This window comes from Malurus melanocephalus, unplaced genomic scaffold (genome assembly GCF_030028575.1).
Source record: "Malurus melanocephalus ecotype Western Australia unplaced genomic scaffold, MMel_1.1 scaffold_376, whole genome shotgun sequence".
Taxonomy (NCBI): Eukaryota; Metazoa; Chordata; class Aves; order Passeriformes; family Maluridae; genus Malurus; species Malurus melanocephalus.
In genome coordinates, this window is record NW_026623608.1 from 627,985 (window position 1) to 648,112 (window position 20,128).

Consider the following 20,128-nt stretch of genomic DNA (forward strand, 5'->3'; position numbering starts at 1 on the left):
TTCCCATTCCCATTCCCATTCCCATTCCTGTTCCCATTCCCATTCCTGTTCCCATTCCCGTTCCCGTTCCCATTCCCATTCCTGTTCCCATTCCCGTTCCCATTCCCATTCCTGTTCCCATTCCTGTTCCCGTTCCCGTTCCCGTTCCCATTCCCGTTCCCATTCCCGTTCCCATTCCCATTCYCATTCCCGTTCCCATTCCCATTCCCGTTCCCGTTCCCATTCCCGTTCCCATTCCCGTTCCTGTTCCCATTCCCATTCCCGTTCCCATTCCCGTTCCCGTTCCCATTCCCATTCCCATTCCCGTTCCTGTTCCCATTCCCATTCCCGTTCCCATTCCCGTTCCCGTTCCCGTTCCCATTCCCGTTCCCATTCCCACTTCCAGAGCAGATGTGAGCTCCAGGGACAACAGCTGTGCCGAGCCCCAGGGCTCCCACACAGCACACCCGGCACACGAGGCACAAATGGCTGCCCGCTGTTGCTGGAGGGAAATATCAGGGAAGAAAGACTTGGCAAGGCTGGGATTTCAGGAGAGGACAGCCTGCACCCCACCTGACCTGAGGAYATGGGATTTTTGATGCGACTATTACAATCACGGGGCTTATAAAATATATTTGGAAAGGCTTTCGTGTTGGTTTTGGGATAGGATACGAAGGCCCCAGGAATCCACTCTGAGGCCTTAAATCTGTGGCCAAACTCCAGCAAAACCATATGTTGTTCATATCAGCACCTTTTGCTTTTCCCCTGCTCCATTTTCCAGGCCCGTGCCCTGTGCAGCACCAGCCGGAGCCTCGGGGCACCGGGGGCTCAGGGACCACTGTCACCAGGAGAAATCCCAGGATAATGATGCCAATAACCCCAAACCTGGTTTCTGTCATGTGCTGGCTGTTCCCTGTTTGTTTTCACCCTCATAAGGGGAGCAGCTCCAGGTTGATGCACACAGAGCTCCCTCAGGGACTCCACATTTCTTGTGGAACGTCCCAGGAGGGAATAAAAGCCCCACAGCTGCAGGTTGGGATCTCTAGGACACTCCTTGCACTCTGAGGAGCTGAGGAGGAGGAGGATGTGACAGTCAGGGGCTCATTTCACCCCGTGCCCCCATTCCCTGCTCTCTGCAGCGGCCACTTTGGCTTTTTGGAGCTCTCCAGCCARGGCTGGAGCAGTAACCAGCACCCAATTGAGCTTGGGTTGTAATAAAAAGTGAAAGTTAAAAGCAATGCAAGCAGCAGATAAAGAACTATTAAAATCAGGCTGGGGTGATGCCAGGGATGGAGTCCAAGGCAGGGGAGGAGCCCCAGCTCCAAGCCAATGGGTATTCCACAATGCTGGATAATTAAGGAAAACAAAATATTTTCCATCTGTTTCTTTACCCCTTACGTCATGAGGCAATAAAACATATACACAAGTAAGCACCAACAGGCTGTATTTCAACTCAGATATAAATATTTATTCCCAGCAGAGAACATCTTTCCTTCAGCGCGTAGCCAGGGTGAGGAGGCTGTGATTGTAACACCCTCAAGGTATTCAGCTCCTACTTAGCTGAATTTATCAGACTTAGCTCATTTATCAGACCAAATAGCTCTGTTTTCTGTGTCATGGACTGAATTCACACCTCTGCCACTCATCCTTATTATGCCTTATAAAAATGGATGATTGTTAAAATCTGCTCTTTTTGGACTAATGGTGGAAATAAGTGCTTATGTTGGTATTTCATTAGAAAATACAGCAGGAGGAAGCTGAAAGACAAAAGGAAGAGTCTGCAGAGCCCTGAGGACAAGGGCTGATGCTCTGGAATGGTTTCTGAAAAAAGGGGAGGATGAGATGGAGGATCAGAAGAGGACCAGAACCAGAATCCTGATGGCTGAAACCCTTAAAATCACACAGGGACTGCAGGCCAAAGAGGCCACAAGAAATAACGAAGCATATTTTGATGCTTTCCAAAGAAAACATGGGAAATGGTGAGCAAATACTTCAAAAGATAAAGCCTAATTTAGTGAAATCATTAATTAAGAATGTTTCTATTATAAACTGGAAAACTGCTTATAAACAAAGCTTTCCCTGAAACAAAACTGACTCCAAAATTTCCAATATTCTACTTTTAACTTGCACATACAACACTGTTTTAAGATCATTTCAAGCAGTCTAGATTAATAAATGAGCTTAGAATATGWTACAAGCTTATAAAAATATAAAGATTTGCAAAACGATTCCTTTAAGCAGTGTAGGAAAGGAGCAGAAATGTCAATGCACACGCTCCCTGCAAATACCAGCGGTGTGTTATTTCTGTGCAATCTCTCAAAACACAAGTACAGACACTGAGGTTTCTGGATCTCTTGTAAGTTTAACAGTAGCTGGGAGCTCTTAGATCTCCAGCTATAATAAATATTGTATCCTACAGGAGCCCATCGGGAATCTCAGCTCATGTGTTGTTCCACAGAAGATTGTGGTGTCAGATATGATTAGAATCAACACTTCCCACTTATTCAGGGCTTTAAAGCTACCTACACACAACATTAACAGCTGTTAATGGAAGATAATTAAGGGGCACATAAGAATCTCATATCAAGAACGAGGTTTTGTTAACAACTGCAAAATATCCAGGATAATAAGATTTTTTTTTTCCCCCTTAAATAAACCCAAGGCGTTTCTGTGCTCAGACCACACTCCAGCCCCCTGCTATTTTTCTGCTGATATGAACTGAAGGTGGCTTCCCCAACTGGAAGTTTGCAGCTCACACTTCAGCAGGGAGACACTGCAGAGCTGCATTAATGGAGCCCTGGACACGCGTCGGGCGGGTTGTGTGACACGAGAACAACTGTCTGGGAGCACCAGGACTGTGCCAGTGACCATTARCGGGGCCTCTGGAGGCCCCACTGCAACTTATCTTCACATGTGAAGAAAAACCCCATTGGCCTGGATTTGGTTACGATGCTGGAGAGGTCACAGTGCAGCTTTCAGGGAGCTGTGACATCAACAGGGCCAAACATCACATGGGGGAGAGGAGCAAGGACAGCAGCACCTCCAGGAACCCAAACTGCTTAAAGTCCAATTCCACCCAACACAGCGGGGGCTAGAAATTACTGCTTTTTGGTTTTCTGTGAAATCAGATGCACGTAGCACCATTTTTGAAGCTGATACCCATTTGTGTTGAAACACAACCATCCCAGAATTCAATTGCTATCAGACTGCTCAGCTGCACCAGAGGCAAACTGGGATGAGCAGTCACACCCTCCTCTGTCCCTTGCAGGGTAAAGCTACCCCACATCACCACACTGTGCTGGGGGGAGTGAGCTCCCATCTCCAGAACTGACTGAATCACCCMCAATCATCACAGGGTGGAAAATTAAATCAGCCTCTGATGATTCTGCTGCCTTTCACTCACTGCTCCCATGCTTGTTCTCTCCAGTGTACTTCTCCTGCCTCCAGAAAACACCCACCAGTGTTTCAAGACATTAATGCCACTCCATGGACCCCTGCAGCTGAGTCTTTTCCCAGTCCAGGCAATGATCCAGCAGCAAGTGCCCAGTCAGTAGTGTCAGGTCATTTTAATTTCTCCTCACATCTCCCCAGTCTATAGGGCATAGCTGTTTCTAGATGCAATCATGTACACTGCATTGGCATCTTGGAGCCTGTTGGAGTCAGTTCTGTCTTAAGGCTCTCTTCAAAAATCATCAGATAACATTTTCTCAAATTAGATGAAATAAATCAAGTTGAAAACATCCTAAGTACCAGAATTTTGCATTATGCAGCTCATGCACACACACACACTTAGCAAGGCAGATGAGCTCGATGGAGAGAGCAGGAGCACATGTGAGCGTGTGCTGCTGCAAGGGGGAAACAAAGATACCTGAGATATCCCACAGGCTGGCTCTAGCCAAGGAATAATGCATCAGATGTTATGCAGATAGGAAATGTAATGAGCATTTTAAACTGATATATTAACAGAATCAGCACAGAAGTTATTCCAGGAAAGAATCATAACTTGAACTCACATAAATTTGAGCTAACAGGACACATAAGCACAAAGGAGCARTGCTGGGTCAGTGTTTCTGTGTTACTGAACAGGTGATGCCCCCTTTGAGCAGCTYGTTCTCTGCCCATTATTAAAACCTCTCAATTGCTGTGAAGAACAGAGCAGGGGCCAAACCCCTCCCTTGCCTTCAAAGCTCAGCATTATTCTCTGCAGCTCTCAGTGCAATCTCTATCTGCCACAACAAACCACCTTTATCCCGCGCAGGTAATTACAGGTTCAGGTCAAGGGCTGCAGCCCAGATGGATTTCACATCCCTGCAGCCCTGGCTGGCTCCTGTCAAGCAGGGCAGCTGCAGCAGCCGTGACACCGGAGCTCCCCGGGCCCTGAACACAGATCCAACCCCAGCTCAGGCATGGCATTTATTGCCTGTGGCAGTGRGGCCAGCCTGGGAATTCACAATGTTGGTGCCTTCATCTGCCAGCTGCATTCACACATCTTTACTACCTGAATAACTGATCTCCGCTACTCCGAGGCAGCACTTTGTGCCGTACAGCGTTTGGGAATAAATATTTGATCGTGCATACAACAGAAAGGAGYTCAGATGGTTTAAGGTGTGACAGCAGAAGTGTTTATTAAACTCCAAGTGAGAGCATTGCTGGACAGTATAAATTTGTCCCGTGGTCCTTGTCTCACAGGTGTGGTGATGAACAMTAAAATCTTTCACAGGCAGCGGGGAGGGCAGGACAACTCCCTCCCCCACAAAACCCCAGTCAATTCTTCTGTTCATTAAACCCTCTGCAGGCAGAGCTCTCTGTCCATGACCAGCCAGTCACACACAAAAGAAAGGGAAGTACTAAATTACAAGCTGATTTTAAGTGGGCATTGATTGAAGTAACCAGAAGAGAGCTTAGTATTGTCAGAGTTTCATACAACAGTAATAAACAATCTTCATTAAAAAATTATGTGTGCATCCCCCAGCAGCACAGCACTCACAGGTTTCAGMTGAGAACATTAAGGTCCCCCCACCCCCCCATCAAAGAGGAAAAAAATCCTCAAGATCTTTTCCTTCTACAAAATTAATTTTATTCATTAAATAATGCSATTCATTGAAATCCTTCCCACTCAATTTCTGCACTTGTCCTGAGCAAGATAGAAACAGATTTATGATCCTATTCTATGATCTCCTCCCAGCAGGAAAGGAAGTGGCTGATGCAAAAAAGAGATCAGACAATTTCTCTGTCAGTGCTCTCATCCTCCACTAGCAATGCAACCAAATGATTACTCGGCTGATGGGTGAGTGTCCCAAACCTCTTTGTGTGAGGGAACAAACAAGGCTTTCATAGCCAGACACACAGACACAGCCACTTCTCTTAAATGAGCAGGCCTGAGTCACTGAGCACACCTGAGGGCTGCAGCTGAAGGGAAACACAGTGTACACTTTTTTGCAAACTCACTGACCAGCAACTGCTGCAAAAGCCTTTCTCTAGAGGTTCTCCAGCTTTAAAAGCTCAGAGTTGACTGTACCTTCCTACACCCTTCATTTCTGCTCATTCACAGAGTTCTATCAAGTTAGATTTTTCAAGTAAGTAATGTATGATAAATTTATGACGTGTGTCATCTCTGCAGGTTACAGAATGAAAACCCAGAGAGGTGCCTGGCTGGTTTGGGTGTGTAAAGACCTTCAGCTTCAACATCACCTGCACACCGGAGGACTCCTTAAGGTTTCTCTTTCATCTCTGGGCTCCAATGAAGTCTTACCTGGAACCTGACTCACTAAGACTTTGCCCAGCTGTGCCAAGCCCACCTTTGGGCAGGATGGGCAAACACCCCCTGCTTGTCACACACAGAGCAGCTCCTACCTGGACAGTGCTGTGTTATACCAAAGGCTTCCTGCTTTACAAAGATTTCAACTCACTCTTGTCCCTTTAGCATTTCCAGCTGCCAATCTGGAATAGCATCTGGAATTACAGTGCAATTAATCCTTGAGGGTATATTTTCTCTGTGGTGCATATGACTGAAATGTGTGCATTGAGGGACAAATGTCCAGTAGCTTTAGGTGACCGAATTTTTGCAAAATTTTCTTGAAAAAATAAACYAGAGAAGAGCGCCTTAGGAGAATTTAGAGTCAAGAGAAACATATTGAAATAARTATTTTTTAAATGCACCCATGTAATCTTTACAGATTTAGCCATCCGACCTGAGAATGCCAATGGAAATTTTCATTAATAACAGTATTAGAGATTTGTGCTTTTTAAATGAAGATTTTTGCAAAGCATCTTTCAGGATTGTCCACGGTTTTACAGTCACATGAGAAAAGCCACGCTAAAAAAAGCACACAAACTGCTTATTAAATGCACCAACAGAACTGCCACCAAYGGGGGAGAAGGAAGGAAGCTATTGAGAATGGCAGGAGGATAATGGGAGATGATAAACATGTACTTGAAGTCTTTTGATAGGAAGGAGAAGTGATGAGTCAGATAAGCAGAGGCGCCACACGGGTTGTATCTCCAAGCAACAGGCAATCAAAGCTCCAGATAAGCATCTTCATAAAGTGCAACAGGCTCCAATGCAGGGGCAGAGCTGAACAATCACTTCCTGGTTCAGCTCAGGCAGGAAAAAATTTATGACCTACTTAAAAATCCTTCAAACCTAAAAATGTCTTTTCCATAAAGACCATCAGCCATTTAGGGCACGCTGTGGGAAGAGCAGGAAATGAGAACACTTGAAGTGGTGGACTGGAACACAAAAATCCAATGCTGTACATGAGTGGTGTTTAAAGCAAACCCTTCCCATCCACAGCTGAGATTAATGGAGTTTTCTGAACATCTCAGAGGTGGGAAGAGAAGAAAAGAAGCATAAAATACTCTTCCCTTGCCTGGGCTCTGCTACAAGAACACCTTGAAATCTCCAAATACAGAAAAGTTTTTTCCTTGTGTCTCCTTCACTCTGCAACAATTCACACCCCTACACCATCACACAATCTAGATTTGAACCCCTGAGTTCTCCATGGGAAAGAGTGAGGATCAGGCAACACAAAAACTGCAAAGAGATGCTAAAAATGCCTAAATCAAAAATAAATTCCAACCCAACCTATCTGGGTGGAGTAAATAAAATGTTGCCATCAGCAGGTCCCTAACAAAACTCATGTATTGTTTATGTATTGTTTATAAGAAACGTATGAGGTGTTGTAACCCAACTGAGTCACTGCTGCACAGTAAATATATTTTCAGTGTCCTAACAATGAATACAATGGAYTTGGCAATCTTCATATGGACACACATGTTAAAGGCATTACAAATGGAGCTTCATCACATTCACAGGAGTCAGCTCATGTTAAAGCCCCATCCACACCTCGGGAAAAGCTGTTTAGGTGGAAGAGGCACAGTCCCATGTTTCTATTGGAGATGGAGTAACAGAGCTTTACAAAATGCTACAGTTACAGAAAGGTCACATTTCAGAATTACTGCACATCCCTGTTACAGGTAAAGGCACTGCTGCTMCACAAGAGGGAAAAATCCCCACCCTGATAATCCTGAGATCTCTCTGTATCAGCTGATAGTGAGGCACAGCTCTGCCATTAATCACTCTGAATCTCTAGTGTCACAAACACAGATTGAAACACTCCAGTGATTCAAAAGAATAACCCTTTAGGAGCAGTAAGCATACATAAACTAATACCAAAAGAACCCCAAAATCTGATGCATTGATATTTTCTTCTGTATCAAACAATTATTTTCAAAATTACTTTGTCATGTAATAAAAYAAACAAAATTCCCTTTAAATAACCAGCATCAGATGTTTGTCTAAGCCCAACAGGAATTAATTTAACAACTTTCAAATATTTGAAAATGGAATTTATAAGGACAATTCTCAATACCCAAAGTAAATGTGGTTACTATTGAACTCTGTTATAAACACACATATGAAATATCCTGTAATACCCAAATAAATTCATTTGGCAAACAATGMAGCATCGTGGACTCTGCATTTATATCAGCAGCAAACACAGTCTGAAACAGGAGCTCTTATTTTAACTCTCTTTAAACCAACCTTCAGAACTCYTTTTCTGTAAGTGTTACAGTCTCTTTTTACAGTTTAACCTCAATCCAATCAGGAGTCTCCAGGGATTTTCAAATCGCTAAAGATTAAAATCCTCTCTGACTTGACTGTTTGACTAATGCTGTGTGTTTAATAATTCTACTTGTGAGAGATTTTATTTGACAAAATCCTGCTGTGTGGACCCTCAGATRCTGTACAGCTGCACTGGAACATAAAGCTCTGCTGCCCTTGTTTCTTTAGACAGACTATTCCCCACCACTGAGGGGAAAAGAGAACTTTATAGTACATCTATTACTCTGTTGATATTAACAAAACCACTGTGGTATTAAATCTACACACTCTTTTCAGAGCAGAGCAGTGAAAATGTGCCTATTACACAAACATTAGATAAACTCTCTTGTTGTCCTGACTGTTCACAGAAATCAATTACTTTTATGATTACATTTCAATGAAAGCTATTTTATAAATGAGATGGAACTGTAATATTCTATACTTTAGGCATTCATTAATAAAAGCATTTCAGAGTTAGTATTTGTAAATGTTCTGCTTTTTAGTTTAGGCAGTTTTTAGCATTCTACAGCTCATGTTAAACTTCACATAAATACTGTGTTCAGATCTTACCACAATGCTGGGACTTCACATTTGAGTGGTAAGGGGGGAAAGAAAAAAATCCCCATTCTGGCAGGATTGAGTATTTGTCCAAGACAGCACTTACCCTGTGGTGCAGCTGAAAGTCAGGACAACCTTCATGGCAATGGTTAGCAAACACATTACCAGCCAAAACAAAAGAGCAGATTGATGAACATGAATATGAACAGAAATCAAGATGGGAAGTGTTCCTACCTGAAGTAGCATCGATGACCGTGGAGACKCCCCGGCGGTCGGCCACGGGCCGCGGTGAGCCCGGCATGCTGACGGGCTCCGAGCGCACCGGCTGGATCCTGCCAAGGGACACAGTCAGGAAACTCACCCCAATGCCACCCCAAACCTCAATCAGCTAAAGCAAGCACCAATTTCACTGTGTTGAAAAACACTGAAAACTTGTTTTCCATCACCTGGTGTAGCCAAGATGGGGATAATCCAGCCAGAGACTCACAAAGTAAGCATTCCCAAAAAACGGCTCAGAGGGGAGCTCTCAGGAACCCTCAAAGGAAAAAGGTCACCCTATCCAAACTGTTAAAAAGCCTCCATCACCCTCCTCAGCAGCAGCCTTTTTCAAGACCCACTTGTAACTGTTGATTCATTTGGTAACATAGATCTGTATTATTTCTTTTTATTTCTGCTTTCTTTCTGCACATGTATACACATACGCAATAAAAAAGCAATATATTTGACAGCCATTTCYTTAATCATGGCTGCAATTACACACCAGGAGAAATCACACAATTCAAACCCATGGATTTCCAGCCCAAGGACAACCTGCCCACTTTTAATGGGATTACTCATATTATCCATCTCTCTTCCCTTATTCCTAAGAGTTTCAGTCCCAAACAATCCAAGTCCCTACCACAGAACTTTGGACTTCAAATCACATGCAGAGTCAGGAGGATGGAAACTTGTTAAATCTGGAGTTACCGGGCAGGACACAAACACTTGGAGCATAAATCTCTCCTCCAAATCACCAGTAAATATAAACCCACAGTTACCTTCRCTCTCCTTCATTCCATTCCCTAAGCCCACCCCCTGCCCCCAATTCCAAATCAGCCAGTGTCCAAAATCAGATTAATTAAATACATGAAAAAGAATTACAAAGAAGGAAGAAAGAGAATGGGGAAAAAAAAAACAGGGAGGAGGAAAACATTCCAGAAGTTCACTTACTGTTCCAACACACTGGCCGCTGTCTAAATTCATGGCATAAAGCTCTCACCCATGTCTGAGAAAATGAATTTATTTAGCAATGCAGAAACTGTGAAAGGCAAGAGGACCCTGAGCAAGGCCACCRGACTTTGTCCTGGCTTTCCCCATCATGTGCCCAGGAAGGGGCAGCAAAAGGAACCTRAGCTGCTTGGATGGGTTTCTCATTGGCATCACGTGCTCTTCCAAGATTTTCCCCTGGATAAGTCTGTGACTGCGTCCTACACTTGTGGTGAGAGGCAAACTGCACACAGCAAATATGGGACAGCACAGAGATTGGTTTTGTTTTTACCTGAGGCTGTTGAGATCGAGATCATCTGTGTCAAAGTCCAGGAGGGGCTGYGGGGTGTCGCTGGGCCCGTGTGACTGCAGCACAGAGGAGCTGGAGGAGATGACGGTGGTTTGGCCAGAGGGATGGATGGTTTTGAACTGGAACTGGGGACCCATCCACAGGCGGCGATGGGGCCCAGTGTGAGTCACGATTTCCACCTGTGGGGAGGGAATATGGGAAATGATTAACACAAAGCTGCAGCTCCATAGAATGAAGGGTTGCTTCAGTAGGCTGGACTCCTGGAATCCTGCTGTCCTCAAGTGTTCTGAGCCAGGAGATGTAAGAAAAAAATGGAGACCCAAGATCACAGTAAAGAGGAGATGGGATGAGTTGCTGTGCTGTGCTGTGGTTCTCAAGCATGGAGAAAAATAAGTTGTTCTCAAAAGGACTATTTCATCAATTAAAGGAATGTTTGACAAAGGAAAATTGGGGATGTCTTTGCTAGAGAATGAATGGATGCTTTAGCCGAAGCCAAGAGCTTCTTGCAGAGACTTGAAAGCCTGAGAAACACCAGCCTGCCTGAACCCTGGTTTTTAAATTGTTCTGAAGATTAACGGTCCATCCTGGCCACCACTTCACCAGATCCTGTTCTTTCCTCTCCTTGCCAGGATGAAATACACCCCAAAACCCGAATGCAATGGTGCTGCCCTCATGGTGTAACCAAGAAGGGACACATTTCTGYCTTCCCAGACATCCCCCATCCCGACCAGGGCGTGGGATGTGCATTTGGAGAGCTCATTCCAGCTTTGGCATGGCTGCTCTGTGGAAGTTCACACCTCAAACAACCCTGCTTCCCACGGACACAGTGAGAACTGGATTTCAAACCACAGCTCCTAATTCCTGCTGGCACATGTGAGGAGAGGGCTGGCACGGAGCATCTTGTGGCAAACACCAGATACATAACTGAGAGCCTGGGGATGAGCCTGGGTCACTCAGCAGAGGAACACACACTCAAGGATGTGCCTCACTTTGGGTCCACAAAAACACAGCCATTTCACCAAAATCCTGACAATTCAACCAAAATAGGGTGGCTGTGTTCAGGAAAACTGGGTCTTGCAAACAAAAGGGTAAACAAAGCATAGAACTTCTGTAATCAGAGAATAGAATCACTAAGGCTGGAAAGATCWTATAATGCAATACTAAAATCAAGAAGAGTTTTTAAAGAGCAGAAAAAGGAAACAAAAAATAAAAATATTAAGCTCTGTTGAACTCCTACTTTTAAGATGACAAAAATAGACTATTAAATTCTTATCAATTTCTGCTAAAACAACAATCAGCCTCACAGCAGAAATGCACTTTAGCGAGGGAATTTGTGAAAATAGATTTTTGTGTAAATATATAGATGTGTATCAGTAGCGAGTCTCCATCTTTAAGAAGCAATTTGAAAGCCTGGATGATGTCAGTTCTCTCCTAATGTGAGACAACAACCACAGCCTCTACAGCTCTATTTCCATCTTTGCATTTAGCTCAGCCTAACTCAGCTTGGCTGCAGCCGTTTCTGAGGCAAGTAGCTTTTATGTAGCAGTGTAAATTAGGCCACAGATAAAGTAATCTGTGTATTTTAAGCTTGAAACCATCAGTGTCACAGAGCCGAGAGGTAAACAGATGCCTTTGCAATTTTACTGAGGCTACGGCCAGATGTTCCTATTCACTCTCCTGTTGTGTGCAGGACAAACATATTGTATCTACTTCCCACTGACAGCACACATTACCCACTGTTCTAATTGAAAAGTTGAAGTGAAGGGCGGTGTTTTTTCACTGCTTGCTGTTACTGTTGATAACAACACTTTAATTTTGAAAAACATCCTTGCACTTTGGGTTTAATGTGAAGTGGCTTGCTCGGAGAACGGCAGCGTCGCCGTGCTTCGAGGGCTATCATCACTTCTGCTCTCAGCAAGAATTAAACATTCCAGGGGCATTCTCGAAATTATCTCTGTTCTGTGACATCACTTGGGTGTTTTTTTTCCCTTTATAAATATATTTGCTCTTCTAGAGGGATGGATATGGTGAAGTTTAAGCTGTTGAAATTCTGTTGACATCTTGGATCTTCCAAGAATTATTAATAAACACCCAGAAGGTAGATTTACCATAATCTTTTTTCCTGAGGTTTCACCAGAACAGTAAAATAAGCAAATGCCTCCAAACAGTCCTGGAGGTGGAAAACTTCAGGTGAAATCTGGCCCCAGTGGGCTCAGAGAAAAAATTTCGGTTGACTACCCTGACTGAGAAGTTTTGTCATCTTTGTGCTCTGAGAAATCAGACACAGCACAAACAAATGAGATACCTCAATGTGCAGCCACATCTGAAACCTCAGACAGGTAAGTGAATTCACATGAGTGGATTCCCCAGTGAATGCTCCTCCTGGACAGGTCCATGTGGAAACCTAACCTCTCATTTAGGAAAAAGCTGTGTATGATTTATTCACCAGTGGGAGAAGTAAATCCCATCCATAAATATTTCATATTCATGCCATACACCCCAGCAACACATTTAATGCATCGCTCCCATAACAACATTGTTCTCAAACCAGAGGAAACCCACCTAATTTGTCAGGGTGAATTCTATGGATCACGTACCTTGTAATTACTTTGGCAAATCCAGAGCATTTGTAAATTTTATTTATTTATTTAMCTCTAACCTTTCATTTCGAACAGCAACTAATTCTCAGTGTATTATTCATGACCTACATTCTTACACTGAAGTTCTGTTTTGAGCCAAATGGTCAAGTATTTACTGAATTCTTATAGAGAAGCTTCATTGACGGAGACAAAGCAAGACTGGATAAAAAGACAAAGATTTGGCCTCATAAAAATCTTCCACCAAGCATGACTGCTTTAAAGCAATTCAGTATTTATATGTGGCTATAAATTACAGGAATTATCAGTAGGAAATGATAACCAGGGAAGGAAGGAATTAAACCAGCGAATGAACCATTTTTATGCTGAGGTGCAGGGAGTCACAGGTCACCACCCCAAAGGCACMGTCACTCTGCCAACTTCTTTCAGCCCTGTCCAAAAAGGACCATGCCAGGAGGAAAAGGGAGACAGATAGCTGCTGTTGCCAGCTGAAACTTCCCAATTCCTGCTGAGCTTCCAAGGGATGTGACTGTGCCAGGAATGATGGGGATTGTTGTGGTTTGAAACCATCAGATTCACAACTCAGGAGTGCAGTCGGTTTTACACACAGCAATACCCGTGGCTGTTGGAAGGTTAATTCCCACTTGGAGGAAAGTTGTGAATTTTACTCCCAGTGGCTCCCATTGCCACTGTCCTGACCTGGAGCCCCCAAAATCCTACCTGTGACAGCCACTCCTCATCCTCCTGCCCGCTGTGGTCCGAGGCCAAGCTGTCGTAGGACTCGTGCCGGGTGATGGGCCCAGGGCTCCCCGGTGGCACCACTGAAAAAAACCCCACAAAATTCAAAATCAGATTTACTGTTAAATTATTAAACAACAAAAAAAAAGCTTTTTCAATAAGTTAATAGCAAAGCAGCAACGAATATGTTTTCCTAAATCTGTGAGAATTGATTTGCTGGAAGCACAAAAAGAGCTCAAATATAAATATTAATGGGATGAAAAGATTCCTCCTCTTTTCCATGGCAAAGATTGCACAGCTTAGGGATGTGTCTGTCTAATCTGAACTCCTGTTAAAGAACACAAACACCTGAGGATCCACAGCAAAATCCAAGTATGAAATCACAATGACCACACTTCTTTCTCAGAGGTTTGTATTTGAAACCAAAGATACAAACCCATTATTTTAACCTATTTTGCTGTTGCCCTGATGCTCCCCACATCTCCTGGCTCCCTACACTAAATCCTGCTGCCTGTTTTGGAGAGCACAGCTGATCAACTGCAGGCTTTCCTGTTATTGAACTCCCTAACAAACTTCATGGCTCCAGCAGATGGTTTTGCTTTCAGACCAACAGGAACTTTATGGACTGTTCTGAATTTTTTCTGTTCTTTCTATCCCAGGGGCAACTACCAGAGCTGTCAAGATTAGGGAAGCTGCAAAAACACAGCCCAGGGAGCAGCATCCCCCCTGCCTGGTCGCTGTATTTCTCCCTGGTGGAATATTTTTACATTTTACTGGAGATTCAAGATGGCTTTACAGYGAGAAAGAAATTTGAAGAACAACTAAAAAGCTGAACAAATGATTAGTTTTGGGGCTCTACTGGAAGCCTTTTCCCGAGGAATCACAGCTTTGCCCAGGTCTTGCGTTTCGGCGCAGCTTCCGAGCGCAGCGTTAACTCTTTCCAGCCAGGAGTRGTGAAATGCTGAATTCCATGGAAAAGCTCTGCCTGAGAGTTCACCAGCAGGGCAGCAGTGATAAAGGCTCAGCTGAGGTCAGCCCTCAGCCATYCATTTGGCTGGTTAATAAAGCAGCATTTCTGTGCCACACCTATCACAGAAGCAGCGTTTTGAGGGGTTGGTTGGGATGGGGGATCTGTCACATTGGTCCCAGTTCTTGACTGGCTCCACTCCCACCATTCCCAGTGGGGATGTGCAGTGTGCTGGGAGAAGTGACCTTAGCAGACAAGTGATCCTCGCTGAGAACTGCCACTGCTGTGCTGCTCATTACACATATGCATATGGGCRTATTTTTCCAAGTTAAAAATGCCTTTGAAGTTACAGGAACAAACACGGTGTAAAAATGCAAAGCCCCTTTTTCCTCCTTTTCTGGGTCACACACCTCTCACGTCGGTATCAAGTTCCAAGATGAGATTAATTTAAGCCTGGAATGACATTTCCAGGAATTTGAGCTCAGGAGTAATCTTTTATCTTCCAGCTTAATTCTTTGAAAATCTGAATTCACACTGGAAATTACAACAGACTCTCACCCACGAGTGAGGTTATTCCAATGCTGCAACACAGATGATTTTCAATTTCAATTTTCAGTTTCTGAAGGATAACAAATAATAACATCCCAATTCTTCCAAAGTTTTGGAGCAAGTAGTGCTTTTTATTTTTCTCCTGTAATTTCTTGTTCATTGGGARAAGTCACAAATGGAGCAGACACAGAGAAGCAGCACRAAAGCCTTGGCTGCTCAGAGATGTTTTACTGCAATTGCAGGTGGTTTGTACCTTMCTAAAATAATCAATTCAATGCCTCRTGCCTGAGCTATGCCAACTTTTAACTTCTGTTCTTCCACCAACATCTGGAACAAACACATCAAATATCAGCCTGCAACTGGGTTTGTTTAATCTAGAAATACACAAAGTGAAAAAGTACAAAGAAAAYGAGCGTTCATTAAAAATCTAAGGCGAGAACCAAAACATACAATGTCTGTCTATGCAGCATGGCAGGACAGGAGTTTCTACAGGCAAATAAATCAAAAAATAAACATTCAAGGAAACTTCTGAAGAACTGGGGTGGTACCTACAGAAAAAAATCTGAGTTTTGCCATCAGTATTTGGCAAGGGGCAAAAACTATTTTTGAACTAAATAATGGCACCTTACTCTCTGTCCTCCTTCAAGTGAAAAGCAGCCTCCCTTCTCTGCACTTACAKGATTAATGTTACTGCTATACTGAAGGATTATATCTGAAAAAAAACCACATCACAAATGAAATTATTGGTGTGATAATTGTTAGTGCCAGGAAAACTGCACAGAAGGGACTGTGGAGACACGAGTYTCCACACAAGCCAAAGCAAAGGCTGAAATACAGAAGAGCTGATATTTCTCTGGAATTTCAGGACCTGATTCCCACAGTTCCATGATTAGGTATGAAAAACCCCTCATGGTTTAGAAATTTCTCTGTGATATTTACTGACAAGTAAAGAAAACAAACAATTTGTATTAATCTCAAATATTTTGCCTGCCACGTGAGCAAGACCTAGATAAATACACATTTGAAGAATATYGGAATTAACATGCAGTGGGTTTGTTCAGAGATGGGCTAATTACACAATAAATACCTAAAGCTAAGACAAATCTTCCTTCAAAGATTATATATTGTCATCTTTCAGCAGCATAAAAGTGTTGGAACAAAGAACCACTACAACTCAATTGTACTGAGTGCACTTATGGCTTTAATTTGGGAACAATAAATCATTAGTTTTACTTAGTTTTGTGTACTTCTTGAACCAAAAGGTTTTAATTTTCTCATTTATAGAAATAAGCTTTGCACAATTCAATTTAATTGAGAGTTATAGATGAAATTCCCAATGTGCTCTTCTCTAAGAGCTGGATATTTTTCCAAATTAAGAGCAAACAATAGCATTTGAGCACTACAAAGCTTGTTTGTTTGGTGCTGCCTGCCTTGCACATGCCTGCAGACACCCAGAGAGCTCGCCTTTCCTGTTTCCATAATTATAATCTAATATAATTGACATTTATAATGTCAAATAAGGTTCTGAGATGCAGTGAGAACAGGACACTGYACTCTTAACTAACCCATCCAGTCTTCAGTGATGTCTGTGGTGGAATGGGTAAAAATGTCACATCCCTTGGTTTCATAAAAATCCCACCCTAACACCTGTTTTTGATGCCTTTTTTCTGGTTCCTCAGCTCTATCTAGGTGGTGTAGAGACCTGAGGTAATCTCATGCTTGTCAAGAAGCTTCAGGGCTCCCTGTGCTGGAATTCAGCTCCAAATTGGAATGATTTCCTTCATGCATTCGTTCCGTCGCGTTACCAGCACAATGTGACGGTTCTGGCTCAGCTCTGCACTCAGCCACTTCAAATTCACCACATGCACCTTTCTCCCCCTCAGAGCTGTGATCTCACCTCTGTCAGGGCTGATTTTGGTGTCCCACACTCGTGTAGTTCACATCCAACATGTGCTCTGTGGGTTTGTGTCAGAGCTGGATCTCTGTGCCTCTGGCTCTACCTCTGCTCCAGTGTGACAGCAAATCAAAGGTTTTCATTTTGGCCAGAACACTGCCAGCCATGTTAACAATCAACTGTTTGTAGGATGGAGATAYGCTCGATGTAGTTTTTCTTGTGGCTGCATGTTCCTGAACAAAGTTCTGGTTTTAATGCACTTCTCAGCTTGTAAACTCCTACAGGAGCATGGCATGCAAATTAAAATATCCTCTTCTACCCAAAACTTCTCCCCGCTCATGTTTTTTCTGTTAGGACTTTCTGAGATTCTTATATGMATAAATATAATAAAATTAAGCTAAAAAAGCACTATCAAGCAGGATTTTAGCCAGACTGACAGTTATTGCACACCAATTGATTAGAGCTTGATTCATTCATTATTTGTGTGTTGCCCACAGTTTATTGGGTGCTTTATGAACCATCCACTCTCTGTATCAGCACTTTATAATAAAGGCATAGGTAGCTCTGTAATTAGGAGATGAAATCTTCTTAGATTTTTTTTTTTTTTTGGATGACTGCTTTATTTCTTCCTTAGTTACACTGGTCTGACAGACAACAGCCTGGATTTTTTTCCCCAGAAAGGTGCTGATTAGGTGTTTGGACCTCATCATTACTCCTGGTTGTACTGCATGACTGGTATGCATTCCCTGTGCTTAATTCCAGCTTCCATCTCCAAAGTTCCCTTAAGAATCCAGACAAGCGTGATGCACTTTTCAAGCTGGGCACAGCTAGAACCTGATCTTARTCACAGGATGGAGCACCTTAAGGCTTCTCAGCACTCAATTTGTGAGCAGACTATCAGTTCTGCACCAAAAGAGAACACAAATATTCTTTTCTGAGTTAAAGAATAATTTCAACTGCACGAACACACGGTGAAATCCATCTGATGGCCATCTTTAAAGAATTATGGAAGAGGTAACTATTTCTATAATTCACTGACTTCAAAAGTATGTTTGACATTATTGTCGGGAAAATTATGTTAACCATGGATTACTGTTACAATCAAAGTATGTAGTGAGAAGTCAAGAGGCTTAGTAGTAAATTTTCAAAGCGGTGCGTGGGGATTTACCCGTTTGACTCCCATTAACGTCAATGGGAGGCGCGCGGCGAAATCCCCGTACGCTGCTTTGAAAACTGACCCCTGCGTGCTCACGGACCCYGCTCTAAGGACTTCCAGATGACCATGCAAGAGGAGGAAAGAACTATTTCAGCATGTGCCCTTGTTCATTATTGTTGTTTGTACACATCTGAAAGCGTTTGAGTCGCTGTGAGCGGCGCTGTTTGCAGCGGTCRGTTTATAAAACACGGATTAGGGCTGGGGTAACCTGATGAAGCCACGCACAGGCCCAGGTGTATCTCTGCAGCACAGCCTCGACAGACACATTCCCAGCAGCCACTGCACCTCACTGAGTTCATTTTCATCCAGATTATTTCACAAATGCCAATTACGGCTGCAGAATGCACGGTGATTTACTCCACTGCTCATGCAATGATGCAGCTCTTTCATGAACTGACATCTGCCCTGCTCCTATTTACCCCAATCTCTCCGTGCTCAGTCAGAAATTCAATTTGCATTCCTTTAACACTCAATCCTGGTTCCTGCAKGGAGCACAAGGTGCAGGCTGCAGTTTTAGGGGGATGTTGTTTTCCCTTAAAAAAATACCATGAACTCTTTCATTAGAAACACCTTCTCTGGAAGGTTCCAAATTAACCTGCAATCTGTCACTTCTTCAAGTGTAAGAAACAAACTGGAAAATTCCATTTTCATCAATTGTGACTTTTTCTAGGAAAACCCAAACACATTCTGTATGCGAAATGCCTGCTTGGGATCAGTTTTCTCCAGGAATATTGTAACCTTAGTCATAAAAATTATATATAAATACATACATATATTTATAATATATACATTTAAGATCTACAACAGTTTTAAATGCAGTAAAAAAAAATCTAATTTTAAATCACCAAAATTCTTCTAGATTGTGTTTTACCAGTATCACTTACATGATCTCTTACACGCTCATACAGATACCCATATTTACATGTAATATWTAGAGACAATACCCGAGTCAAAATAAACACCTGAAATCAATTTTCTAAAATTCTAAAACTCATTTTCCTGCACAGAAATACCTTCTTCAAAATTTCAAGGAATTATCCCCAAGGATAGGGATTTTTACAGGACATCTACACAACTCCTCTGAGACCACTGATGAAGGGTCCCAGGAAGCTTTGTAAGAGTATGTTGCATTCTTTTATTATATGGCTATAATAAAGTAGAATTTCATTAAAATGATTCACTGAGTATAGGCAATATTGGGTAGAAAGAATAAAATGGCAAAGATGGAATCCAGAAAATAGATTCTCTGGCACTCTGATTTTGCAGTTTTAAGTCTGGTACAGTCAACTGACACAATTTTGTGGAAAGACTCTCACCCGTGGCAAAGGCAGGAGTTTGGGCACGATTCATGTSAGCAGCCCAGGAAAATGAGGTGGAACTGCTCACCCACATCCCCCAGTTTGTTCCAGCCCCACTCAGGCTGCACCCCATGGCAGCTCAGGTAAACTCCAGTGGGATTGCCCCACTGCAGGGGAAAGCAGAGTTTGATTTGGGTAGGGATGGACTCCTGAAATGGGTTATGTTCAGCTGGGTAAGGGCAGAAGCAGCAAAGTCCAGCAGAGACACCRGAATGGAGCAGCTGAAAGTGCCCCAAACTCCTTTGGAGCGTGGCCCTGCCCCAGCCCCAGCGCAGAAAGGCTTTGAACACCTCGTAACCACACGACAGAGGAGTTGTTGTTACTGCAMAGGCTCTGCTTTTGATCAGTTTTACTGTTTGAAAGGCAGCTCGTTGTGACAGACATTGAACATACCCAGAGCAGGRGCAGCTCTGGCCCCCCAAATGCTACACAACACATTATAGCACAAATATGGCAAGGGATGGATCATAACCACATCCCAGATCCTGGAGATGGCACATCCACCATTAAAGATGCACTCACAGAAGAGTGCAAGGACAAAGGAGGGAGGTACTACACTAAATGTGATTATCAGCCCCAGTTCATTCACCTGTGACCAGAACAGCACCACACT

General features: G+C 43.2%; 1 protein-coding gene across 7 annotated transcripts in view; it reads right to left on the reverse strand.

Moving 5' to 3' along the window:
• Nucleotides 1-20,128, reverse strand: part of BCAS3 (BCAS3 microtubule associated cell migration factor) — a 268,699-nt gene that overhangs the window by 164,787 nt on the left and 83,784 nt on the right. For all 7 annotated transcript variants that reach the window (XR_008966176.1, XM_057378799.1, XM_057378798.1 and 4 more), the window contains exons 13-15: nt 13,514-13,614; nt 10,179-10,375; nt 8,876-8,973 (exon numbers count right to left, since the gene is read on the reverse strand). Coding sequence is in view for 6 of the 7 variants with exons in the window: in XM_057378799.1 (XP_057234782.1) it covers nt 8,876-8,973; nt 10,179-10,375; nt 13,514-13,614 (396 nt within the window). In the remaining variant the exon portion in view is untranslated. The remainder of the gene's footprint in view (nt 1-8,875; nt 8,974-10,178; nt 10,376-13,513; nt 13,615-20,128) is intronic.